Source organism: Labrus bergylta, chromosome 4 (genome assembly GCF_963930695.1).
Source record: "Labrus bergylta chromosome 4, fLabBer1.1, whole genome shotgun sequence".
NCBI lineage: Eukaryota > Metazoa > Chordata > Actinopteri > Labriformes > Labridae > Labrus > Labrus bergylta.
In genome coordinates this window covers 6,339,717-6,366,496 of record NC_089198.1, presented here as the reverse complement: position 1 = coordinate 6,366,496, position 26,780 = coordinate 6,339,717, and the positions used below count along the sequence as shown (strand labels likewise).

Genomic DNA, 26,780 nt, shown 5'->3' with positions numbered 1-26,780 from the left:
TGCTGGGATTTAAGATTCATCGGCAGGAGGTGATGAAAGGCTTTAGTTAACTCTGATTTGTTCCACTGCAGAATCTTCTGTTAGTGTAAGTGAGGATTCAGTGTCAGTGCAGAGTATTTCAGTGTGCTGCTTAGCTGAGTTGTCAGCTGGAGAGTGGAATTGGGGGTGAGGATTTGATCATCTTACATGAGAGTTGTAGGTGCATCTCGGTGCAATGTGAGTCCTTTATGCAACAGCCATATCAGAAGTTACTTTTGCCTCAGTTTTGAAGCACCCACTGAGGTCCTAATAATCATATGATGGTGCCATACCAAAGTGGATCCAGGTGGACTCTGGGATCCTTGAAGACACAATGCATGATTAACATTGCTGGACAGAAATGCCTTGAATGTGGATGCAGTTCTTGTGTTGACAGAAGTTGGATGTGGAGTAAACAGACAATCAGCATATATGTTGAAAGAAGGGTAAAGAAAAAAACTTTAAATACCCAATAATGTAGAAATCTTTATGATTTGGGAGTTAGGACTGTTTTGACATTCAATGTTTGTGTTTAAAGAAATCAGTCTAAGGGACAGAGAAAAATCTGAGAAAAAATGTTGTCGCATGTTTTGTTTTTTTTCTTTCCCCAGGAGGTTGGCCAAATCCACTCTCCTGCTCATCCCTCTGTTTGGGATCCATTATGTGGTATTCGTGTCTCTCAGTGAATCCATTGCAGAAGATTACAAAATATTCTTTGACCTGGCCCTCGGATCCTTTCAGGTGCTGTTACACACATGTTCGTTCCACCAACATGAATGTTGTAAGTTAAAGATTTCAGCTGATTAAGAGTGGTTAAGATTACTGTGGTGTGTTTTTTCCAGGGTCTGGTCCTGGCCATTCTGTACTGTTTCCTCAACAGTGAGGTAATATTTACATTTTTGCAACAACTAAGAACAATAAATTTTTTTAAGGAATATTAATGGGCAAACACTCAAGCAGTTGTTATCACTACGGCTGTCAGCATTAATGCGTTAATTGTGGCGTGATTAAGCTCCAAAATTAATGCATTAATGGCTTTTTTTTCCCTTTAAGCGCCCCGTAGGTAAGCATGCAGAATCTTTGTGTTGTCTGTGATGGAAAAGAACGACACTGCTGCATCTTTGAATGTCTCATTTCAGATTAGAGAAATATCAGCTCCCTTTGAGCTGTTTTCATTTAGTTTTTTGAGCCATAACAAGTTCCTTTTTCCGTGGTTAAGTTAATGTTGTAACCTGCGATCTACGAGACGTTCCTAAAAGCAGGTTTGGATTCAAACAGGGAGTAAAGTACACTTAGATCAAACATACAATTTGTCAAATTTTATAACAATGTGTATATTAAAATATCTAAATTAATAAAAAGCAGTAGCAGAGTGAATCACTCCCATGATTCCCCGCAAGCCTATATGTCATCTTTTGTTATTGTTTTGATTGAGAGCCCCCTGGTGGCAGAATGTACATACTGTGCCTTTAAGACCGTACAAACATTCAAAATAAAAGCCCCCAAAAAACAGTTTTTGAATCCAAAAAAGTGGATTTTCTAACGTGTTTTAGAATGTGATAAATCATGATTAACTACTGAAACTCAGAGATTAAGCAGGATTCAAAAATGTATTCTTTGACTTGCTTTAGTTATTACTTATAAACAATGAAAGATTTAATCTTACAAATAAAATAATGACATTTATGAATGTGTCTGATTAATTTTTGCAGGTTCAAGGTGAGCTGAAAAGGAAGTGGCGGAGTATTTGTCTGAACTGTCGTCTGAGCAGAGCGCACCACCTGAACAGCACCCTCACCTCCAGGAACAGTTCGGAGCACATGGTGCACTTTCACAGGAACTCCAGAACTCAGTCCATCCTACAGTCAGAGACCACGGTGCTGTGAGGGGAAAAAAATAGTCCACCTGGGTTGAACAATTTACAAAGTAAATGTGAATGTGAAGTCACGATCCACATGGTCGGGAGCTGCACATTACTTCAGAGCAGATTTTGGTTTTAGCTTTACAAATTTCTGCAAGCCTTCAAATGGACCTTAAGTGGACCTTCAGCCTGACTCGGCCATCCCATGACTGTGTTTTTGTTTGATGCAAACAAGGAACCATTTTCATTTTTTATATGCCATGAGCAGATGTACAGTTACACTTTGTTGCACTGATTTGACAGGACCTGTGCTCATGTGTTTGGCAAGAAATATACCTCCATTATGTTACATATTTGATATACACCTGTTAAATATAATGATATATGTGTGTGTATAGGAGTGCTATTCTCCTAATCATGGTTAGTATCACAGTAGCAGCCATGTCAGGGTCATAATATTATGACCGTGTGGTTGCTGCAATTAAAAAAACTTAAGGGAGAAAAAATGTATTTGATGAAGCCTAGCACTGTTTTTGTTTGCAAGTTTATTTAGCCGTTAAGACATATACACTCCTGAAAATATCTAGAAAATTGCAGGGGGACTGCTCTTGATATTCTCCTGACCTGGCTGTTCACATATGGTCCTCAAAGCGGGAGACTATCACTGTCAGATGGGGTTTTGAAATTTGATTTGATACAACTTCAGACCTTGAGCTGTGCTGGAAATCATTCATCTATGGTGTTATATGCAATAGTACTATACAGTGTTAGGTATGTTTCAAAATGGTTTATGTTGTGAAAAAAAGAAGCTTAAAGTCAACAGTCTGTGATCTACATTTTTATTTGCGCCAGCTGAGGCGCAGAAGAGTTAAAGGAGAGGGGCCAGTGGATACAGTAACATTAAAGATAATTACTTTATTATGAAAGGAAATAATGTTGGATTTTGTTCATGAAGCAAGTGTCACGCTTTTGCCTGTTTGCATTGATTTTTGTGTTCTTGATTCTAAAGTGAATTTTGTCAAGAGATGACAAGAAAAAAGTCATAGCTTGCTTAGTGCAACGTGACCTATATGTCTTTTACATGTCGTTTTTCACTGTCACAACAAGACAAAAAAAATCTGGTGACACTTGACGGAAGGAGAACAGATTAACCGTTTATTTTAAGGTAACATGAAACTAATTACTGCTTTATCACTCCCTCTGGCTATGAGTTTTGTTGGAAAAACATAAAGGACTAGAGGTCCTTTGCAGGTCCAAATAATCTGGATAACATCCTACCTCCTAGAGGGAGGAATACACCTGAGTATTATCTGCATAAAAGTCGACTTTTTACTTTGAGGATGATGTTTTCATGTAATTTTTGATTGAAAAAAAAAAAGAGGACCAAGGATTGAACCTTGTAGAAAACTACATTTCAGATAAGTTCGTACAAGGACCCACTCATACACGAGAACAAATATTCCACAATTAAAGATAATTTTACAGAGTCCAAAATAATCCCCATGTTGAGAAGTAAACATCAATGGACAAATAACTTGTTGTAAAACTCTTGGTAGATCATAATCTTCCCAGTTGTCAAATTTCCAAATGACTGATTCTAATTGATTAATTGCTTTTACATACACATAAATAGAGAACTGAATTAATTAGTTATCTCAGCTTTAAATCTGGTTTTCACAGGAATAAAAATATGTGTATTCCTATGGGGGAAAATAAATTATAACAATTTAACCAACAGCACATCAGGTCCATACTTAAAAAAAATAAAAATAAAGTGTACGCCTTAAGAAAAGTGACATCAAGCATACTACAAATACATTGTCATCATGTTCCTCTTCATCAGACATCTCTGTGACTTGTTAGTGGTTGAGCGCATTTAAAACCCTGAGGACAACTCAGTGCTGGTTTGTAGAGTGATTTCATATTTAATGTTGACTGACATGATGTTGAGTATCAGGTCTTTATTTAACCTGTGTAATCTGAAAAGAGACACCATGAATGTCATGTAAAAGATGTTTGATAAAGGCTATCTTTGTAAAACATTGCACTGTGTGAATTAATTTATTTCCAAGTGCCCTCCAGACGCTCACTATGATTACGCTATTTTAATAAGCTAATCCAAGAAAACAGTACCTGTCACAGAGTTTAAGGCAGGGTTGGTAATTTTCTAAAACTAGCATGATTTTGAAAGACCTTGGTCGAGGTTTTTACATTCTTACAACTGCTACAGATGACGGATTTTCTTTGTTCGTTTTTCAGAGAACATGAATTATTAATTTCTGTCAGGACCTAAAGACAATTTCAACCAAAATCTTAAAAAGTGGATCAGGAGAAAATGTCCAACCCTGCCTTTAAGTTTTCTGCTGATATTTTGTTTTCTTCTTTGTCCTTCTTGCGCATGTCTTTCTACATATTGTTTCCATCCTTAAGATACCCGGCCTAGAGGTGGCGAGCTGGATGCTCCGTTATCTCTGAGAAGATGAGCTGTCTTGATCTGAGCTGACAGAGAGAGTCAAGGCGAAGACCCTGCTAATTGGGAAAGAGAAAGCGGGCTGGGTAGATGGGTCTGTGTGAGGGTGATGAGTAACCACAAAGCTTATCGTAGCTGGTTACTGTGAATGCAAACCAGAATCCTCCGGAAGGGGGGGGAGGGGTGTGAATCTGTTTTACAGGTGCTCAACAGCCAAAAGTAAAGATAATGGACTAAGGGTGTACTAACACGCTTACAGATTACAGCGTCTACATGAAGACAGGCTGAGATCAGCACTGCAGCTCGTTGGTTCAGCATTATATGCTACACTGGGGGGATAATAAACCCCACATGAAGCTGTCTGATTATTGTCAATCTGCAGGGATCAGTTCAATTAGATTAGAGCACACAACTCTGTTTAAATGTATATTGTTTTGCTAACTCAGGGTTTCCTTAGAGCTTTAGGAGATGAAGTTTATCCCTGCAAAACAAAAGTTTCATTCCAATGATAATTTATTTTTGTACATCATTAGCGCGATATGCTGGCTGAACTGGACCTTGCTGACAATCTTGCTGCTGCATTTTGAATCATATGTAACCCGCAATTCACACATACTCTGTGCGCACCGCGGTCCGTCAGTGCCACGGTTTTGCTCCGTCGGACGTCAGCGCACCCATGACACATCACAGGAGAACTACAAGATCCCGCGGGAATAAAGAGAAAAACATGCAAACAACATGTTGCTTTGTCTTTCTGAGGATGCATTGTTGTTAATTCGGTTCCTGTTTTGACGTAATGTTGATAAAGTGATGAAAAATACGATGCGTGCCTGCAGCGCACTCCGGTGAAAATAGACTCACTGCGTATTTGAAAAGGAGCAGAGCGTAGTGCCGTTGGTGGCACGCGCCGGAGACAGACCGCAGTGCGCACTGTGTGAACACAATGATTGACTAGAATGGCAGCTAAGTACAACGTAGTGCGCGGCGCTGACGGACCGCGGTGCGCACAGAGTATGTGTGAATTGGGCTTAAGCGGCCGAGGGAGGATTCATCGAGGCTGCTGAAAAGGGAATTACAATAGTTTAGTTTGGAGATGAATCCGCATCTCCAACTCTGCATGTGAGACAACTGATTTCAAGTTGGCAATATTTCTTAAATGAAGGAAACATGAACAAGTCATTTATAGATTTAGCTCTCTTTAACCTGCAGGTTTAAAAGCTCAAATTGTCTTTGTTGTGCCACTGCAGTAAATGGTCGCTTGTTGATCCTTTTTCTGTCTTCTGCAGATCCGGACATTATCTTCCCTCAACTTAGTATTTATTATTGCTCAAGCAACTGCAAGAATCAGCGATAAACCACGTGTTATTAAATGTGCTCGATACATTAATTGACTCACTTCTTATCTTTTCTATTCAGAGAAGCACTATGCAGATTTTCTCTGTTCTTTCCTTTGTCTTCAACAGAACTCACATGGGTTGCCCTTTGCGTTTGATGAGATTACAAATGTACGTAATAGATGTCGATAAGAAGAGCAGTTAGATAAACGGTGTTCACGCGCCTCCGTTTTTGCCTTGAATATAATTATTTTTTAGCCTCTAATCTGGTTTATCTGATGAAGTCAAAGGAGATAAATGATGAAAAGGACTGCCTGTCGTCTTCAGTTCTCACAGTCTGCTGGATGAAAGGGAAATGAAGTGAGTAAAGAAAAGTTAACCAAAGAGAAAAGATGGAGTTGAAAGAAATATTCTCATTACAGTTTTACATTGGGTTCTAACGGTCAGTATTTGAATTATCTCTTGAAGTTTTAATGCTGGTTTGAAGCTGTAAAAACGATCTTTAACTTTAGCCCTATTTCCACCAAGCGGTGTGGATTGGTTCAGTACAGTCTGGTATGGTAAACCCTGATCTTGCTTGCATTTCCACAGCCAACAGTACCCTTACACATCACTAAATCACAGCGGCACAGCATAGTGAAAACCGCCAATAAATTAAACAAAGTAGAAGAACGTGACACAATAAACAAAGATCAATGATTCCTAGGAAGGTCTTCATCTCCAAGGATGTCCATAGGGCAGAGCTAGGCGCTGACATTAGTCGCAAAGAACAAAAACAGCCTTGAAATGACTCTCTCCAAATCAAGACTTTTAAACATGGTGTGTTTTGTTTGTCATTTATTAACGCTGTCGCATATGAAGTGAAGGTTCTTGCGACCAATCAACAGACTGCAGTGTGTCTAGCTCCACCCTTTAGGGTCGAAGCGGCATGCTTGGCACCCCAACAGAAGGGTAGCAAAACAGTTCATTCATCAGTTATTTTGGTACCATTCCCAACTTTTGAAAGTGAAAACGCCAATAAATGTGTACCGAACTGAACTAAACTGAACCTGACCGCTTGGTGGAAACGGGGCTTTTCATACCTTGAACAATCGGCTGGCTCTGCAAACATCACTCTGTCTGATGTATTTATGGAAAACAAAGTCTGATCTGCTGCCAATGTAGGTTTGGATCGTGCCTGTATGATAAAACAAAGAGTCAGCGCCTGCAGCAACAACTGAAAGACAATCGAATCCATCAGTGGACTTTTGGGGAACAGCTCAGAGTAGTGGGGTTCACAGATGCACAGGACAAAGAAAAGTCATTGACAACTTGTGCTCCACTTCCAAAAAGCGATCCGGTTCAGTTCCCGTCAGTTCGGTACAAGTTTATTGGTTCTTCCACTGTAAAAGTTGTGAAAAGTATCAAAATAACTGATCTTTGATCCTTATTTTTTTTGTTGTGGTGTCAAGCGTACCGATCCGACCCTGAAGGCTAGAGTCAGACACACTGGAGTCCTTTGGATGGTGGAAAGAATCCCTTTTCGTGCTACAGTGGTAATAATGGCCAAACACAAAACGCACCATGTTAAAATATCCTGTTGATTTGGAGAGAGCCGTTTTAAGGCTGTTTTTGATTTATGCGACTACTGTCAGCGTGAGAACAAAGAGCGTCTTAATATCAGAAGAGTTGGATTGCCAAGAGGTTGCAGTTACAGGGATTCTCTTCTCAACAACATTCATAGATTCAACGCACAACCAATCAACAGATACTCCAAAAACAATCTGTGTCTTAAGAGTGCCAGATAACCTTGAATGAAGTCAACTACCCTCACGTTTAACAAAATACAGAAGCTCCAGTCAACCCCACTCCCACCTTCCTGTTATGACATTCTTGACTGAAATAGGAGCCCAGTGCACTTGTTTAACTTTGAAGGGGCAACATGAAACATCAAACAGACTGCTGCCCAGGAGCTCTGGAAACTCTACTTTGAATGGTGTGACACATGGAACAAACTTGTCTCCATGTAGCCATCACCAGAAGCGGCTGCTCGAGGTTGATTACAGCTTCAGAACTATGTGGTGTTGGGTTCAAAGAAGCTAACCTCCTTTCAAGCTGATTTTACACAATGGGCTTTTGGTTGGATGAACATATGAGACTTACAATGTTTGACAGCTTTATTTAAGTGTTGTGTAGTAGCGGGTGGTGTTCATTCTAAAAAGCTTCCAGTGCTGTTGTTGGTGGATTTAGTAAAACCACGAGGCTAGAAATCAAGGGAGAAATTCAAGGGCCAGTCAGAGACCGGCTGAAAACAATATATAAGGTAGCTGCTTCTGTCTTGGTTGAATGTCAGTCTTGAAAGTGATGTTGCTATCATACAACAATCGACAAGCAGCATGTATAAGCGAATAAGAAAATGTTGCACAAAAGTGAATTTCTGGTTTCATTTAATTATTTATTTGGCTTCACCAAAATAACACAAATTCTGCTATGGATGGATGCCTGTAACTGAGCTCCTACTTTTCTTTTGCCTCTCAACTCAACAGTCATGTGAGGGTTCGTGTGGACGCTCTGTTGCTCATGTATGATAAAATAGTTGCCATAACAACAGGGCATTGTATGGTTGATGTGTACTTAGTAATAACCGACGAGGATTGTGGAATCCCCATGACAAGTGTGGTAGTGCACTTTTGGCTAACTTTTTCTCAGAAGCGCTGATCCAAACACAGTTTGAGGATGGGTGTAACCAGCAAGAGCTGATGTACACTGAACAAACACATGCTGTGTAGATCAGAGGTGAAACTATTGATTTCTAAGCAAGTGAAACTCAGACAGTTGTTGTTACTGAGAGGAGAAATGACGCAAAAAGGAGCTCAGCTGGACCAGGAAACCCTTTGTTGTTCAATCTGTCTGGATCTCCTGAAGGATCCAGTGACTGTTCCCTGTGGACATAGTTACTGCATAAACTGTATTAAAAGCCACTGGGATAAAGAGGATGAGAAGACAATCTACAGCTGCCCTCAGTGCAGACAGGACTTCACACCGAGGCCTGTCCTGAGGAAGAACACCATGTTAGCAGTTTTAGTGGAGGAGCTAAAGAAGACTGGACTCCAAGCTGCTCCTGCTGATGACTGCTATGCTGGACCTGAAGACATGGCCTGTGATGTCTGCACTGGGAGGAAACTGAAAGCCTGTAAGTCCTGCCTGCAGTGTTTGATCTCATTTTGTGAGAAACATCTTCAGCCTCATTATGATTCACCTGCTTCTGCAAAACACAAGCTAGTGGAGCCCTCCAAGAAGCTCCAGGAGAACGTCTGCTCTCGTCATAATGAGGAGATGAAAGTATTTTGTCGGACTGATCAGCAGTCTATCTGTCAACTCTGTTTGATAGACGAACACAAAGGTCACGACACAGTCTCAGCTGCAGCAGAAAGGAGCGAGAGGCAGAGAGAGCTCAAGGTGAGTCGACAAAACATCCAGCAGAGAATCCAGGACAGTAAGAAAGTCAAGAAGCTGCTTCAACAGGAGGTGGAGGCTATAAACCGGTCTGCTAATAAAACAGTGGGGAACAGTGAGAAGATCTTCACTGAGCTGATCCGTCTCATGGAGAAAAGAAGCTCTGATGTGAAGCAGCAGGTCAGATCCCAGCAGCAAACTGAAGTGAGTCGAGTCAGAGAGCTTCAGGAGAAGCTGGAGCAGGAGATCAAGAGGAAAGACGCTGAACTGGAGAAGCTCTCACACACAGAAGATCACAACCAGTTTCTACACGACTACCCCTCACTGTCACCACTCAGTGAATCTACACACTCATCCAGCATCAAGATCCGTCCTCTGAGGTACTTTGAGGATGTGACAGCGGCTGTGTCAGAAGTCAGAGATAAGCTACAGGACGTCCTGAGAGAGAAATGGACAAACATCTCACAGACAGTGAGTGAAGTGGATGTTTTACTGTCAGAACCAGAACCAGAGCCCAAGACCAGAGCTGAGTTCTTAAAATATTCATGTGACATCACACTGGATCCAAACACAGCACGCACACAGCTGTTATTATCTGATGGAAACAGAAAAGTAACAGTAATGACAGAACAACAGTCTTATTCTAGTCATCCAGACAGATTCAGTGGATTTTTTCAGGTCCTGAGTAAAGAGAGTCTGACTGGACGTTGTTACTGGGAAGTTGAGTTGAGAGGAAGAAGAGTTCATGTAGCAGTCTCATACAAGAATATCAGCAGAGCAGGGGACTCATATGAATTTGTGTTTGGACGTAATGACAAATCTTGGGCGTTAGATTGTTACAACAACAGTTATAACTTTTGGTACAACAATGTCAGCACTCCTGTCTCAGGTCCTCAGTCCTCCAGAGTTGGAGTGTACCTGGATCACAGAGCAGGTATTCTGTCCTTCTACAGCATCTCTGAAACCATGACTCTCCTCCACAGAATCCAGACCACATTCACTCAGCCTCTACATGCTGGACTCAGGTTTCATAACGTTAAAGACTCTGCTGAGTTGTGTAAGCTGAAGTAGACAGAAGTCATTAGGGGACAATGTGTTAACATCTGTGTTTTTTTTCCATGTTTCTAAAGAAAGCTGATTATACTTTTCTTCACTGCACATACTACGGTACTTTGACGACACCAGGAAAGCCACATTTCTGTATTTCATAGATTTCAATATCATATGTGGACATGGGACCTTCCTCTGACCTGTCTCTTTGAGCCCCCTAGTTTTCCTTGCACCACAGCAGACATGGACCTGCGTATAGACATTCTGTTAACCTCTCACCTTTACACACACACACACACACACACACACACACACACACACACACACACACACACGACCCCCTCTCTCTCCTCTCCATTTGCTTCATCCTGACCTGTTTGCTTCTAAAACTCGTCTTCAAAAGAATAAGGTAAACAGAAGTTTCCTCCTTCTCTTAGATTATTTCTTCTTTGTTTTGTTTTGTTGGTTTTCTTTTTTAGGTGTCTTAGAGTATTCAGAGAAGCGTTATGGTATTATTATTATTATTATTATTATTATTAATAATGTTAAAGGTCACATGTAAAATACACTTAACCATGTTTCTCTAACACTAACATGTGTCTCTAGTCTGTCTACAAACCCCCCAATGATGAGAAAAGCCCATTGTTTTGTTAAAATCAAAGGACAAAAATACATTTTCAATATGTTTAAAAGTGTATTTACTGGTTCATATGTAATTTTGTTTATTTTGTGAGGTGAGAGGAGGAGTGAGGGGAGAGGAGGAGTGAGGTGAGAGAAGGAGTGAAGTGAGAGGAGGAGTGAGGTGAGAGAAGGAGTGAGGTGAGAGAAGGAGTGAGGGGAGAGGAGGAGTGAGGTGAGAGAAGGAGTGAGGGGAGAGGAGGAGTGAGGGGAGAGGAGGAGTGAGGTGAGAGAAGGAGTGAGGGGAGAGGAGGAGTGAGGGGAGAGGAGGAGTGAGGTGAGAGGAGGAGTGAGGGGAGAGGAGGAGTGAGGGGAGAGGAGGAGTGAGGTGAGAGAAGGAGTGAGGGGAGAGAAGGAGTGAGGGGAGAGGAGGAGTGAGGTGAGAGGAGGAGTGAGGGGAGAGGAGGAGTGAGGTGAGAGGAGGAGTGAGGTGAGAGAAGGAGTGAGGGGAGAGAAGGAGTGAGGGGAGAGGAGGAGTGAGGTGAGAGGAGCAGTGAGGAGAGTGGCTGAGACACTTTCAGGATCAAATCAGTGTAAGGAAAACAGCACAGATGCTGTTGCTAAATGTGTTGTGTTCTTTGTTTATTCTCTGTTTAGCATGTTTACATGTGTTAAATCTGCCCTGTTTAGTTCATATAGTGATGCATATTCTGATGTAATCCTTGATTGACAGTGCAGCAGGCTGTGTAGGTAATTGATTGATTAGTCTGTGAGAGACAACATGATAGTTTAGGTTTGGTGTCAGATTCTCTGCATTGATTTTTGAACATTATATTGGTTGTTGTAAAGTTAGAGGGTTAAACATTGTTCTACTTGTTATGATTGTGATTCATTTATCAGAGGTGCTGTTCATTCGTCTTGGTTTATTAAAGCTAGTGTACATTTATGTCTATATTTCAATTGGAACAATTAATGCCTAAATTGGGTTTAATTTAAGTCACTAAAATAGATTTCGGATTTTACAGTATTTAGTGTTGACATGGAACAAGTAATTTAGAAGTTTAAATGATAATTAATGTTGAACAAATGTAACTCTGACTTTGTTAAAATTGTAAAGAAAATATAAAGAACTGAAAAATTTCTACAATTCAGATTAATTTAATTGTTATATTAACTGAGTTTTCTGATTTGTTTTCGTTTGGTGTTCAAATTGAAATAAGAAATGTAAGGATGCTAATGCATGTTTAATCATTTGAGACTGAATTGATTTAGCATGTTTGATTTTCTTGAAGACTTTTGTTGATAAACATGTTTGTCTTTTTATGTTTTAAATGTTTACAACCTGCTAAGCTCCTGATGGATTGAAAAGTACATTTGTAACAATAAATGCATTGGAAAATGATATCCATGGAAAGGAGTTTGAGTTGTGAAGCGTCCTCTGCGATCTTCCAGCCCTTTTCAAGTCAAGGAAACATTGAATATAAAAGCACACCCAATGACTTGACATATTATGCTTTCATATAAACCATTTATTCAAAGTTCACATTTATAAAGGTTATTGACACATTTCCTCATGGTGGTGAAGTTCAGTGACACTCTGACGCCTCCTTGTGGTTTCTCAGATTTTTACAGCCCTGTATTGCAGGTGCCCACTTCAAACTGCCTTCCCACATTAGTGTAACCGCTGACCTGAGAAGGGACACTTAACCAGCTTCAGCCAGAATATGAACATACCTCATAATGAATGCTCTATTTATTTTGTTCCCTGTTGCAACATAACTACAAACTTTTTTCAGTAATACAAAATAGCTATATGAAACTGTAAATTGCAGAGGAAACCAAAAATGAATATTCTCAATGTTTGCATCAACTATTGTGAGCTGTAAGTTATTTAAAAACATCATGTGGTTGTTCAATGTTGTGTTTAAATCTTCACTGCCGTTTAAAACTCAGACTGACAGACTCACACTGTCCCTTTAAGAGAATTCATCACATGCGTGAGGGCAGCATGGTAACCCCTCCCTATTGCTCAACTCCACTCTGTGCACACATTTCCTTGTTCCCTCTCCTTCATTCATATACGAGTGCACGATGGTGTGTAACCAACAAGTGAGCTCCCCAACCCCGTGCAGCCTGGATCAGCAAATGAGCAGTGACAAAAGGACACAGAGGTATTTTTGGTCGGTGTACTACTTCTACTACATATCCAAATTCTTCCATTACTTGTAATCAAACTGACTTTTGCAAGGGGAGGCTTTGTAAATTAAAGCAGCAGTAGGAATCAGTAGGTTTGTATTTGAAACAGGATTATGACTTCAATCTGAGGTGAAGTATGTCTAAAGACAATATCAATGATCTGCTTCAATCATCAGTTTGACCATCTGATAGTCATAAACAAGAAATAAAGGTCAGGTCAGTGTATTTAATCCAGTATGTGAAAACACCTCTTCTAATGCTGGTGAAGTTCAGTGGAACTCTGACCCCTCCCTGTGGTGTCTCAGATTTTGACAGCTTGTAATGCTGGTGTTCACAGGTAGCTCCATTCTGACAGTAGTTGTAGAAACATGTTCAGTTATTCTCTGTGTTTTATTCACTTCTTTTTACATGTTAAGAAATGTGTGACTAGAGTTTTTTACATGCTTGCTTATAGAGTTTGCTTCCATGCAACAGAGAGAGGTTATGTATTCATGTTGAGAATCTGCCCTGTCAGAGTAATGAAACATGAGTCAGAGCTTGTTAACCCCTCCCTCTTCTTCCTGCTATCAGACTCAGCCAGCTCCACTCTGACGTTTATTTTCTTGTTCTCTCCCTTTAGATCTACAGTTTGAGGATGGGTGTAACCAACATGTGGGATGGTGCAAGAGCAGACACTGAACAAACACATGCTGTGTAGATCAGAGGTTAAACTAGTTTAATTTCAAAGGAAGTGAAATTCAGACAGTCGTCGTTACAGAGAGGAGAAATGGCGCAGAAAGGAGTTCAACTAGACCGGGAGGCCTTCTCTTGTTCGATCTGTCTGGATCTCCTGAAGGATCCGGTTGCTATTCCCTGTGGACATAGTTACTGTATGAACTGTATTAAAAGCCACTGGGATAAAGAGGATGAGAATACAATCTACAGCTGCCCTCGATGTAGGCAGACCTTCACACCGAGGCCTGTCCTGAGGAAAAACACCACGTTGGCAGATTTAGTGGAGGAGCTGAAGAAGACTCGACTCCAAGCTGCTCCTGCTGATCACTGCTATGCTGGACTTGATGATGTGGCCTGTGACGTCTGCACCGGGAGGAAACTGAAAGCCTGTAAGTCCTGTCTGCAGTGTCTGGCCTCTTACTGTGAGAAACACCTCCAGTCTCATTTTGAAGCAGCTCCATTAAAGAAACACAAGCTAGTGGAGCCCTCCAAGAAGCTCCAGGAGAACGTCTGCTCTCGTCATGATGAGGAGATGAAAGTATTTTGTCGGACTGATCAGCAGTCTATCTGTTATCTCTGCTCTGTGGACGAACACAAAGGTCATGACACAGTCTCAGCTGCAGCAGAAAGGAGTGAGAGGCAGAGAGAGCTCAAGGTGAGTCGACAAAACATCCAGCAGAGAATCCAGGACAGTAAGAAAGTCAAGAAGCTGCTCCAACAGGAGGTGGAGGCTATAAACCGGTCTGCTAATAAAACAGTGGGGAACAGTGAGAAGATCTTCACTGAGCTGATCCGTCTCATGGAGAAAAGACGCTCTGATGTGAAGCAGCAGGTCAGATCCCAGCAGCAAACTGAAGTGAGTCGAGTCAGAGAGCTTCAGGAGAAGCTGGAGCAGGAGATCACTGAGCTGAAGAGGAAAGACGCTGAACTGGAGAAGCTCTCACACACAGAAGATCACAACCAGTTTCTACACGACTACCCCTCACTGTCACCACTCAGTGAATCTACACCATCATCCAGCATCAAGATCCGTCCTCTGAGGTTTTTTGAGGACGTGACAGCGGCTGTGTCAGAAGTCAGAGATAAACTACAGGACGTCCTGAGAGAGAAATGGACAAACATCTCACAGATAGTGACTGAAGGGGATGTTTTACTGTCAGAACCAGAGCCCAAGACCAGAGCTGAGTTCCTGCAGTATGCACAGGACATCACACTGGATCCGAACACTGTAAACACACAGCTGTTACTGTCGGAGGGGAACAGGAAAGCAACACTGATGACGAGAGAGGAGCAGCCTTATCCCAGCCACCCGGACAGATTCATCCGATGGCGTCAGGCCCTGAGTAAAGAGAGTCTGACTGGACGGTGTTACTGGGAAGTGGAATGGAGAATGAAACGAGTAAATCTAGCCGTGTCATACAGGGACATCGGCAGAGAAGGCTCCATGAACGAATGTGCATTTGGATTCAACAAAGAGTCGTGGTTGTTAGAGTGCAACTGCAGCAATAGTTATAAATTCATACATAACGGAGACAAAACTCTAATCTCAGGCCCTCTTGCCTCCAGAGTAGGAGTGTACCTGGATCACAGAGCAGGTATTCTGTCCTTCTACAGCATCTCTAAAACCATGACCCTCCTTCACAGAGTCCAGACCACATTCAGTCAGCCTCTACATGCCGGACTGTGGTTTAGTGGTTATAATGGAGCCTCTGCTGAGTTCTGTCAGCTGACCTAGATGAGAGAAATTTGACAGGACAAGTCAATTTAGCCCAAACATAATGCTGCATTCAGTTTTGTTCATGATGTGTCTCTAACAGCTTTCAGTTCTCTGGACTCCAAATCAAGGGGTGGGGGATAGGTTGTGTCCCCTTTAAATTAAGCATTTTGTGATATCTTGTCACAGGTGGCTTTGTTTTTCTTTCTTTTTTTCAATCAAAACCAAAATGGTATGTGTGTATACAATATGCTGCAGGAGCCATTTGTCTCTTTGAGTTGTTTCTAACTGCTGTACCTGTTCTTCTATAGTTCGTTGCCTGATTGACTGCAGAATAAAGAATTGTATATTTCAAACGTGTCTCTTTTTTTCCATCATGGATTCCCTGACAATGATTTTCAAAGCTGCATGAACAAACCTATTTCACTCAAAGATAACTTTTCAGGCACATTAACTTTAAGTATAAGAAATTAACTTCTCATCATTTAACAGTGATTCTCAGGGGCGACATTTTGTGCCTTGTCTTTCTGGATAGTTAGTTATTGTTGCTTGAAGCTCATTTGATGGCTTATTTGTTGAGGTGTAGACTGCAAGACAAGAAGAATTAGAATAAGGAGAGGGGAGGGTGCTTCCTTTGTACAAGCTGAAGTTTTCAAACGGCTGTACTCTTCCAGTCTCAGGGTCTTTTCAGTCTCAGAGGGTGCAGTAATCACTCTTTCATCCACAGCTTGTTGGGGTCCATCAAGGAGGGTTTGCATCACAATCATCAATAACGAGTGTGGTCTGTCTTTGTCACAGCACTCACATGCATGTGCAAGGCCGCCCATAAGGGGGGCCCAGTCCCAGGGTCCATGGAGGTTAGCAAAAAAAAAACATAGTCCATCCTAATTTAAAGCAAAAGTGACCAAATTTCATTTTACGGCTAAATATTCACTATGGCTTCTTAAAGCAACAAAAACACTCATTTTATTTAAGTTGCTCCAGTAAAATGAAACCTGTTTCTTAAAGTGGTATGAGCCTTTTTCCTGTTATGTTAGGACATGAGCGTGGCTCAGTGAACTTCACTGTTATGTTGTAATCAGTAGAGTCATTCCAGGATCTGCACAGAGTAAGCATGCCAGGAAAGAAAGAAGAAGAGAAAGAGGCAGCTGGCTCTGGCATTTTTGACCCCAACAAGAACTTTTTATCAAACTTATTTCAGTCGGCTTCAAATGCTTTTGGGAGTCAGGGGGAGGGAGATCATTTTAGCCAGGAGGCTAGCGCTAACATCGAATGTGAATGTGCTTTTTAAAAAAGCAGTTTAAAGACCTTACTTATTGCTATATTACGAAGACCTAACGTTAACTTAGACTTAGACTTAGACTTTCTTTATTGTCATTCAAACTTGTACTTTACAGTGCAGATAAGAACGAAATTTCGTAGCATTTGGCCCGTTGTAGTGCAGGATAAAAACAGCAGCATGTATTTACATATAAAAAATAAAAATAAGGTGCAGATATAAATAGATATAAAAAGAAAAACTATGAGTAAAAAATAAATAATGCACCATGAGCACTTTAGAAACATTTAGCAAAAGTTACAGGGGCAAGAAAAAACTTCCTTTAAGAGTCAGAAATCTTGGGCAAATGCTGCAGGCTCATGATGAACAACCATCGACCAAAACTGAGCGGGCTTGAAAATGTGATAGGGGGAGATGGGATAAGATGCAGGAAGAGGGATAGGGAACAATGAGGTGGTGGGGGGATTGGTTGTTCAGGCAGGCCGTCCACCAACGATCCTGCGGAACCTAAGAGAGGTAAGGAGCTCCCAGGATTACGTTTCATAATATCCGTCTCTCTCACACAATTAGTGTTTTAAAGACTCGCCTCAAAACATATTAACACTCAATTGTGTTCAATTTTCAACAAATTGTTAGTCTTATGTTCACTGTTCATAACTGTTACTTTCTAATGCTTTGTTCTTTCTATCTGTTCAGCACTTTGGATCAACTGTGTTGTGTGTGAAGTGCTCTATAAATAAAGTTGAGTCCAGAACAACGACTGGAAGGCATATTTTAAACTCTCTCAGTTGTGTTCTGCAGTTATATTACAACCACACGATTGTTGTAATATACCAGATACGACAGTTATTGAGATGCTTTTGTAACAGGTGTGTTAAAATGCTTTGTCAAAATTATTTATAATTCACCAAAAGTCTGTCCTTTAAGTCAAATTTACATTTTGTCATATTTTTCAAATATGAATATTTTTGTATGCACTTTTGTATTTTATTTTGGAGTTTGTTTTGGCAGTCTGCTGTGATGATGTCACATCCTGTAGATTTGCGCTTCTCTCCTCAGACGGCCTGAGACCCCGCTCAGGAGAGGCGAGTGTTTTCATGTGCCCCAGTTCATAAAGTGTTAAAACACGGGGAAAACATGCTAGTCAAAGTCAAAGTCAAAGTCAACTTTATTGTCAAGTTCAAAATATGCCAAACATACAGTGGAATCGAAATTTCGTTTGTCTCCGTTTTTTATTTTGGTGCAATACAACCAAAATAAGGTAAAATAAGATAAGGTAAAAATAGATAAATAAAATGAGGTAAAAATAAGATAAATAATATTTACAGTAATAAATTCTAAATTGTGCAAAGGTATAAATCCTAGATTGTGCAAAAGGTAGGAAGTAAAATACAATAAAATTTAAAGAAAAAGTGAACTTGTGCAGTATGTGCAATGTGCAGTAAACTGAGTGTACTTTTGAGATGTTAGCTTCAGAGTTATTAGTCCAGAGTTCTTGGTGGAAAACGGGAGGGGGTTTCAATGTCCAGTGTTCATGGGGGCAGAGGGGAGGGAAGGAAGAGAGGGGAGAGAGTTAAGCTTCCTGACAGCTTGGTGGAAGAAGCTGTTTCCCAGTCTGGTGGAGCCGGCCCGCAGGCTGCGGTACCATTTCCCCGATGGCAGGAGGCTGAAGAGGCTGTGTGAGGGGTGGGTGGGGTCACGCACAATGCTGGTTGCTTTGCGGGTGAGGCAGGTACTGTAAAGGTCCAGAAGAGAGGGGAGTGGGACACCGATAATCCGTTCAGCAGCCTTCACTGTGCGCTGCAGGGTCTTGCGGTTGGCAGCAGTGCAGCTCCCAAGCCACACAGTGATGCAGCTGGTCAGGATGCTCTCGATGGTGCCTCTGTAGAAGGAGCACATGATGGATGGGGGGGCTCGTGCTCTCCTCAGCTTGCGGAGGAAGTAGAGGCGCTGCTGGGACTTCTTGGCCAGTGATGTGGTGTTGGTTGTCCAGGAGAGATCCTCACTGATGTGAACCCCCAGGAACTTGGTGCTGCTCACTCACTCCACAGCAGCACCGTCGATGGTCAGTGGGGGTTTAGGAGTGGGGACTCTCCGGAAGTCGACAACAACCTCCTTGGTCTTGTCGACGTTCAGGAAGAGGTTGTTGTCTCTGCACCACGTGGCCAGTTGGCTGACCTCCATCCTGTAGTGATGAGACCAACCACTGTTGTGTCGTCCGCGAACTTCACAATGTGGTTGCTGCTGAAGGATGGAGCACAGTCGTGGGTCAGCAGCGTGAAGAGCAGGGGGCTGAGCACACAATCCTGGGGGGCCCCAGTGCTCATGACGATGGTTTTTGATGTGCTGCCGTCGACCCGCGCTGTCTGAGGCCTCTCGCTGAGGAAGTCCAGCAGCCAGTTGCACAGGGAAGTGCTGAGCCCCAGCTGGTCCAGTTTTCTGATCAGCTGATGAGGGATGATGGTGTTGAATGCTGAACTGAAGTCTATGAACAGCATTCTGACGTATGAGTTTTTGGTGTCCAGGTGGGTGAGGGCTGGGTGAAGCGCAGAACAGATGGCATCCTCGGTGGATCTGTTACCTCGGTATGCAAACTGGTAGGGGTCCAGGGTGGCGGGGAGGGTGGATTTGATGTGGGCCATGACTAACCTTTCAAAGCACTTCATGGCGATGGGGGTCAGTGCAACGGGTCGATAGTCATTGAAAGTGGATGGTGAGGGCTTCTTTGGAACGGGTATGATGGTGGTGGCTTTGAAGCACGACGGAACAACAGCCTGACTCAGAGCAGCGTTGAAAATGTCTGTGAAGACATCTTTGAGCTCCTCTGCACAGTCCTTCAGCACACGGCCAGGAATGTTGTCTGGACCTGCAGCCTTGCGGGTGTTGATCTTGGAGAAGGTTCTCTTCATGCTGGCTGCAGTCAGGCACAGGGTCTGGTCGTGGGGAGGGGGGGTGGTCTTCTGTGGGGGCGTGCTGTTGTGTGCTTCCCTGTGTTAAAACACGGGGAAAACATGCTAAATAGTGGTTCAACTATACTTCGTTAGGCTCACAGATGTTTTAATAACATGTTAACTGTTGGTTAATGTATTTGAAGAGTTTTATTTGTCGTACAGCACTTAGTTTGTATATGCTAATCAGGCGAACTAGAGCATCCGTGTGGTTTCTCCTTCCCTTTAAAGGTGTGCATGTTGAAGCCCAGTCGTATGAAGTTGCTGTACTGAATGTATTTTATTTTACACAGGTATGTGAGCTCTTTCTTTGTTCTTGTTGTTTCCAGATATATTTGATCACAAATTATTTTGTTATTTTAATATAACGTGAAGTGTACAGTATAAGAAGATTAGTTTAGCTGTACATTTTCGGTTTTGACAAAAACACAAAATTGCCACTGTTGAGTAAGAAATAAGCTGAAATACAATTTATACTTTTTATTTAGTTTTTGTTCTCGTTTATAAAAGAAGGTCACAGCACACCCGTATGCATTGTGTCAGACGGCCTGAGACCCCGCTGAGGAGAGGTGTGCATGTTGAAGCCCAGTCGTATGAAGTTGCTGTGCTGAATGTATTTTATTTTACAAGTTTAAGTTTTTGGTCCTCGTCTCATCATGCACAACACAACGCAGAGACATTATAGTAGCATACGGAGTGTCAGGACAGACCGGCTACACTTTCATTAACTGGAAATGATGTCTCCTTTGATCATCTGCATGCTACAACATCAACTTCACTTCTAATGGTTTTTTTTAATACGATGTTGATAAAGATTCATTGGAGGCTCGTAGTTATCATCTGTGAAAGTGAACGTTAATGAAATTATTCCACATGTAGTTGTATAATTAAAAATGTGTTACAAAATGTTGCTTAATGACAGGGGCAGTGACACTCCTGTTGAGAGAGAAAACCCCTCCTTCATGGGGGCACCTCAGACTTATAACCCAGACCAATCAGGAGCTTCACTGATTTAAAGGAGTGATCACTGAGTGCAGCGACACATGACAAGCAGTAGCAAGAGAAGACTTGGAAGGACTACGAGAGAAACCTCAAACAGTTGAAATGGCCCAGAAAGCTCAGACAACCAGAGAGACCATTTCTTGTTCGATCTGTCTGGATCTCCTGAAGGATCCGGTGACTGTTCCCTGTGGACACAGTTACTGTATGAGCTGTATTAAAAGCCACTGGGATAAAGAGGATGAGAAGACAATCTACAGCTGCCCTCAGTGTAGGCAGGACTTCACACAAGGCCTGTCCTGGTGAAAAACACTGTTTTAGCAGTTTTAGTGGAGGAGCTGAAGAAGACTGGACTCCAAGCTGCTCCTGCTGATCACTGCTATGCTGGACCTGAAGATGTGGCCTGTGATGTCTGCACCGGGAGGAAACTGAAAGCCTGTAAGTCCTGTGTGTGATGTCTGGTCTCCTACTCAGGGTTTTTCCTGGCTCAGAACGGGCCTTTGGGGGGGGTGACTTTACATGCTGTAGAAAACGTTCGACCCGGGTATAACAGTATAGTCTACGAGTCTGTATTACCTTATTTGACAGAAATCTGTGCATTTCCTGTTATTTCTGACCATTTTATAAAGAATATTATCATTATGCTTAAGTTACTGAAACCCCAATTAAATCTGGTAAAGAATAGTTTTTTATTGCAACAGTAAACTCAACACTCAACAGAAAATGGCATAAATATATTCACCATGTATGCGTGTATGATGAGATGTTGCAACTTCTGCTAGCGACGCCTTCTTTATAGTAAAGCTATTTCCTTTTCTCTACCTCCTGACGCCTGGTGCTTCTGTTCATCTCTGAGCTTTTGTCTCGTTTTTAAAGCAACATTTCATTTTCATTGCAAAGATCAGAATCAGAATCAGCTTTATTGGTCATGTATGCTGAGACACACACCACGAGGAATTTGTCTTCAGTAACTGTGCTCTCAATGTACAAAAGTTATAACATCAAATATTAACATAATAAAAGCAAAAACACTAATAAGGCTAAATAAGTCAAGGATAAATCCAACTTTTCTTTACTTCTTTTTTATTGGATGAAATTACCATTACAGAGTCATGAACATCAAATGCATGGACAGACATGTTCAATATGTTGTAGACATCTACACGTCTTTTTATCAACAATAAGGACAACTATAAACATTGAACATAATTATAACTGTACAACACAAACATCCATCAATCAATTAACTAAACCACTTTTACTGTTCAGGCTTTTTCAAATCTGTAGTTTTAAACTATAAAAGGAGGGTTATTTGTTCAGCCATTTAGTTTTATGAATTTAATATTTTGCCCACATAAAAAACAGATTAATTAATATTTATTTGCTGATAAATTGGACTTGAAAATTAATATAAAAAAGTCAATTCTTGTTGGATCCCTCTAAAGTGAAGAAGAGTCCAAGTATTCAGTTACAAACTACAGAGAGACTCAAAGAAAGCTCAACTTCCTTCACACTTCACTTCATTACAGAAGTCCAGTCAAAGATTCTTTTTCTGCCTTTGGATCGCTCCACACTCCTGTCCACTAGGGGGCAGTGATTACAAAAAGAGACATTAAACTTGAACATGAAATATAAAAACATAAGAACAAATAAAAAAGCTGGCATCATCTATTTTTCTTTGTGTTTCCTGACACAGAAATAATCTCTTCAGATCGATCAGTCTGGGAGGAAACTGTGGAAACAGTGACACCTGCTGGCAGAAAGCAGTGATAGCAGCAACAGAACCTAAACATGAATTATTATTCAAATAAAACCCTCCACAGATTGAATTTATTTCTATTTAAAATCCTGAGATAATAAAAACAGAAGGTTCAAACATCAAAGTGTAATAAACATCAGAAGTTAAAAATAAAGATAGTTTGATAACGTGTCCGTTGTTACCCTGACATGATGAATGAATATCAATGATTGAGTCTGCATGTTATTCAACTCTTTTTATATCATCTCATATTACATCAAATATTCAGGTGCTGACTCTGCACCTGGATCCAGACATCCTGTTTGTAGTTCTTTTAAAAACTCAGTGAAGCCTCCTCTTTGTTTTGATCCAACAAAGAGACGACTGATTTATTATCAGACGACCAACGACTCGTGGTTAAAAGCAGAACTTCACACTTTAACTTGCACAGCTGGAATCAACTTCTACTGTTATCTGTGAATATGAGTCAATGAATAACCTGCACCACTACACATGTCCACAGGGTGGCGCTGCAACAGAAACATTTATATACAAATCAAAGAGTTCATCTTCGGTCGTTGAGTCATGAAGCAGTTTAAATTCAGAATATGAGAATAGAAAAATGTCCGAGGTCATGGTCCTGTGTGTGACGGTGGAGCTGATCTCAGAGCAGCTCAGACTGCAGCACTGAGAGTCATCTGCGCTGTGATTGGTCCGTCAGTCTCCCAGTAACACAGCCCAGTTAAAGACTCACCAACACACCAGCTGCTGCTTCCAGCTCTGTGATCAGCAGGATCCTCTCTTTAAAGACTCACAACCTCCAGCTGTTGATATAAAAAGACATAAATGAGAGATTACACTCTGAGAGAGACTTCATGATGATTCTTTATATTATTCATGATAAACACAGACGGGGCTCGCTCCAAGCTATGTAACAGAGCTGCTGACACCATATGAGCCAGCCCGCAGTCTTAGATCCTCAGGTGGGGGCCTCCTGGTCGTTCCAAAGTCGAGACTTAAAACTAAAGGTGACCGGGCCTTTTCAGTCAGGGCCCCTCGACTTTGGAACGACCTCCCTGAGGAGATAAGACTCGCAGACTCCCTCAATTCTTTTGAATCCCTTCTTAAAACATACTTTTACAGACTTGCTTTCATGTGAGGTCGTCTTCTTAATGTCTTTTCTTACTGGTTTTACTATTTTTATTTTATTTTCTTCTTTCTTTCTTTTCTTTTCTTTCTTTTCTTTGTTTGGTTTAGTTTGTTCTTGTTTTTGCTGTTTGTCAAAGCACTTTGTAAACCTGTGTTTTTAAAAGGTGCTATATAAATAAAGTTATTATTATTATTCTGATCATGTAATATCATCATTATCATGATTATTCTGATTATCAGTGATACAGAAGATCCAGTATGAAGAGCAGCAGGGACTTCAGTCCTGCTCAGAAGTTAAGTGGGCGTGTAATGTCTAGAAATGAGAGAGAGATTAATGAGCATTATTGTAATGCTGATGTTCTGAGTTTTAACTCGACTTCCACGTAAGTTACGTGAACGTGCACGAGCCTGCTGGTTAAGAACATCGGGAGGTAATCAGTGTTGATAAATCCCATGTTCTTAACCAGCAGGCTCGCACACGTTCGGGGACATTTACATTCAGAAACGCCTCCAATTAACCATTTATGGTAACAACACACCTCTTTAAAAACCACCTGAATATATTTACCTCGTCGGAATAATGACTACGAGAGCAAAGAAAAGGAGCTTCATAACAACAGGAATGGAAGTGGAAGAGGTTGAATAAAAAAGGGAAATAAATAAAGAGATAAATAAATAAAGAGATAAAATAAGGTTAGTAACTCTTGCACTAAGTGACCCAGATAAATGATTAGTTGAAGTTACTAACAAAAGAACAAATGCTGCATGAGAGAAGGTGACAGGTCAGAGGAGAAAACACCAAGATGAAGTTTGGTAATAAGTTCAGTGCAAACAATAACAACGCATCACGGCACAAAAGCGAGAAGTATCTGCTCCACAATTTCACCCTTGAACATTTACAGCGTGGTCGGGGGCACAGCTCTCTCTGGGGGAATAATTAAACAGTGACACTCTCCCAACAGAACAAGCTGGACCAAACGGATCAGTGCGCTCTTTTGAACTTACTGCAGAGCGCACGCTTCACCAAATCATCTAATAATGCAAAACCAGCCATGATGTAACATTTCAAAGTAACGCCTGTCACAGCAGACTTTTTAAAGTTTTCAGACCAATTAGGAAACGGGTCTGTTTCAAACCACACAAAATCACTTATTTTGTGTTTTGAATGAAAAAAACTGCAGAGGGCGACCACATGCAAAATAAGTTGGTGGAACCCAAAATCTTGGAACGTGCTCCTAGAGGGACCATATTCACCTGCACACCCATTGGAAAAGCATGGCATGAAATGTTTGGCGGTAGCTCAGTTGGCCCTCTCACCTGCCCCTGGAAACAGGGCACGACCACAACTCCCGATCAATCAGAAGATGCAACTGGTAGGAAAAACAACTTTGAATGTGGATGATGTGTTGAGGTCATGCTTCTCCATGAAAGTTTGGTTGAGTTAGTGAGTGAAATGCAGTTTAAGTTGGACAATTTTGGCTAGCTAATTTAAGCTTATGTATTTTGTTGAAACTTTGTTTGTTTGAGAACCAAGTAACGGTAAAACGTATTCTTTAGGAAAACTTTGAGAGAAAATGTGTATTAGAATTTATTTGAGACTAATGCATGTCTTTTCTGTTTATCTTGAAGGTTATCAACCTATTCGATTCCCTCATATTCCATCATTCTGTTTACATCCATTGAAACCATCAAACCCAAAACCATCTTCAAGAAAATAAAAATCTAAGAATGAGAAGAATTGAGTTGTCCTTTGCATCCTTCAGCAGTTGATCAAGCAGTTTTTCAAGTTTGAGCAGAGCTGTGGTCACAAAAACACACAGAACTTTACAGTTGAGATGGATTCTAGCGTGCTGTGACACTCGTGGTGCTTTTTATTTGTAGTTTAAATGTTCTACCTCTAGATTCTGTGTGTGAGCATGCTCAGAGCTGTGCTTATATTTACTCACATTTCTAAATAAAAGAACAAGTTGATGAACTCCACTCTTTGTGTGGGAATGTTCTTACTTATGTTGGGCCACACAGGCTTAGGACAGTCAAACAATGGACTTGGGCCTGCACCTCTGTAAAAGCCTCATTTGAGTTATTCACTGAGATCACAAAGAGGCCTAAAAGGACTCTTAATCCCTGCGGTACTTCACACCTACGCGTGAAGTAAGGGGGGACCGGAACCTCTCTCTCCTCATTGGAGGGGACCTGAGGTAGACCCCCCATGGAGCAGGCCAGGCTACAAAGCTCCAAGACTTCCATTGTTCTTTCTCTTTCCACGCGCTGACTTCAAGTGTTCGGAGACACAAGCTTATCTCCTGTTTCCTGCAACAATCTTACTTTGTTTTAAGTTTTTGGCGCGCAGGTAATCCGCGGCCGGCAGTGTTCTAAATTCCGAGCTCGGATTGTCCAGTGAACGCATCTCAGTTTCTCGGAGAGCGTCAGACTATAACAGATTATCAGAAAGATAACAGTCTTATTCCGTCCTGCAACGAAAGGACATCAAAGGACATCTTTCCACTCAACGGAGAACCAACGAAGCCGCTCTCGCCGTAAGGGACCCTCGCCGCCATCAGACGCCTCTGCACCAGGACGGACAGAAGATCTGCTCCATCGCCGGACTCTTTTCCTTTCACCAATCGCAGACAAAGCGATTCACAAGTGAGGCTTAATTAGGTCTGGGCAGAATTAGCTTTAGAGAGTGTTTTTAACAATTGTTGATCGAAGCAGAAACTGTAATTTTTATCTTTGTTGGACCGCTGCGTCCTGAGTTTTAACTGTTTAAAACTCTTGTTGTTGTTTCGGACCGCTGCGTCCTATATGTGTTTAGCGTAACAGCGTTATAACCGGGTATTACTCTTCTGATCAGAAAGGCCAGTGTAAGCTGTATTAACTTGAATTCGGCCATTGGTTTGTTTCTGTGAATGAAGGGAATTACTCCGAGTTGTGGCGCGGGAGTCGGACTGTGATCCGGCCTCTTCAGGCACGCATCACAACATATCTTTTATTCTCTTTTATTTCCCCTTCTACGAACATACACACATATTCCCGTGTAAACGTACATCTGGAGACCAACTCCACCACCGCGCCATTACGCACAGAGATCTATACACTCGCGGCTATCCAGACGCCTCAGAGACACAGATCGTGTAGGGCCGAACTCAGTCTCTTTTAGACATTAAGGCCACATTTAGGCCTTTGTTAGGTGTGTGCCATCGGAAGGGCGACCACGTGGGACGAAGTAATCTCCCCCCCTTTCTTCTTCCCCCTCT

At 41.5% G+C, this 26,780-nt stretch overlaps 3 protein-coding genes across 9 annotated transcripts in view; 2 read left to right on the top strand and 1 right to left on the bottom strand.

The window, feature by feature from the left end:
• The window catches only part of LOC110001931 (vasoactive intestinal polypeptide receptor 2), a 42,267-nt gene extending 38,344 nt beyond the window's left edge, over positions 1-3,923 (top strand). The window contains exons 11-13 of the mRNA XM_020657513.3: positions 630-759; positions 861-902; positions 1,731-3,923. Coding sequence (XP_020513169.1) covers positions 630-759; positions 861-902; positions 1,731-1,904 — 346 coding nt within the window. The 3' untranslated portion in view covers positions 1,905-3,923. The remainder of the gene's footprint in view (positions 1-629; positions 760-860; positions 903-1,730) is intronic.
• A 4,559-nt stretch (positions 3,924-8,482) lies between these two features.
• On the top strand, positions 8,483-15,760 carry LOC109976247 (uncharacterized). The gene is made up of 2 exons (XM_065953381.1): positions 8,483-10,188; positions 13,697-15,760. The coding sequence occupies exons 1-2, from the start codon at positions 8,519-8,521 to the stop codon at positions 15,429-15,431; spliced, it is 3,405 nt and encodes a 1,134-aa protein (XP_065809453.1). The 5' UTR covers positions 8,483-8,518; the 3' UTR covers positions 15,432-15,760.
• A 5,777-nt stretch (positions 15,761-21,537) lies between these two features.
• The window catches only part of LOC114922082 (NLR family CARD domain-containing protein 3-like), a 231,287-nt gene continuing 226,044 nt past the window's right edge, over positions 21,538-26,780 (bottom strand). For all 7 annotated transcript variants that reach the window (XM_065954446.1, XM_065954453.1, XM_065954449.1 and 4 more), the window contains one exon: positions 21,538-23,198. In XM_065954446.1, the coding sequence (XP_065810518.1) occupies positions 23,186-23,198 (13 nt within the window). In that variant the 3' untranslated portion in view covers positions 21,538-23,185. The remainder of the gene's footprint in view (positions 23,199-26,780) is intronic.

Excerpts from the sequence above, each read along its gene's own strand:
- LOC109976247 (XM_065953381.1), top strand. The coding sequence starts at position 8,519 with ATGACGCAAAAAGGAGCTCAGCTGGACCAGGAAACCCTTTGTTGTTCA. Across the intron at positions 10,189-13,696 it reads GAGTTGTGTAAGCTGAAGTA|TTTAATTTCAAAGGAAGTGA; the intron begins GACAGAAGTCAT and ends AGGTTAAACTAG.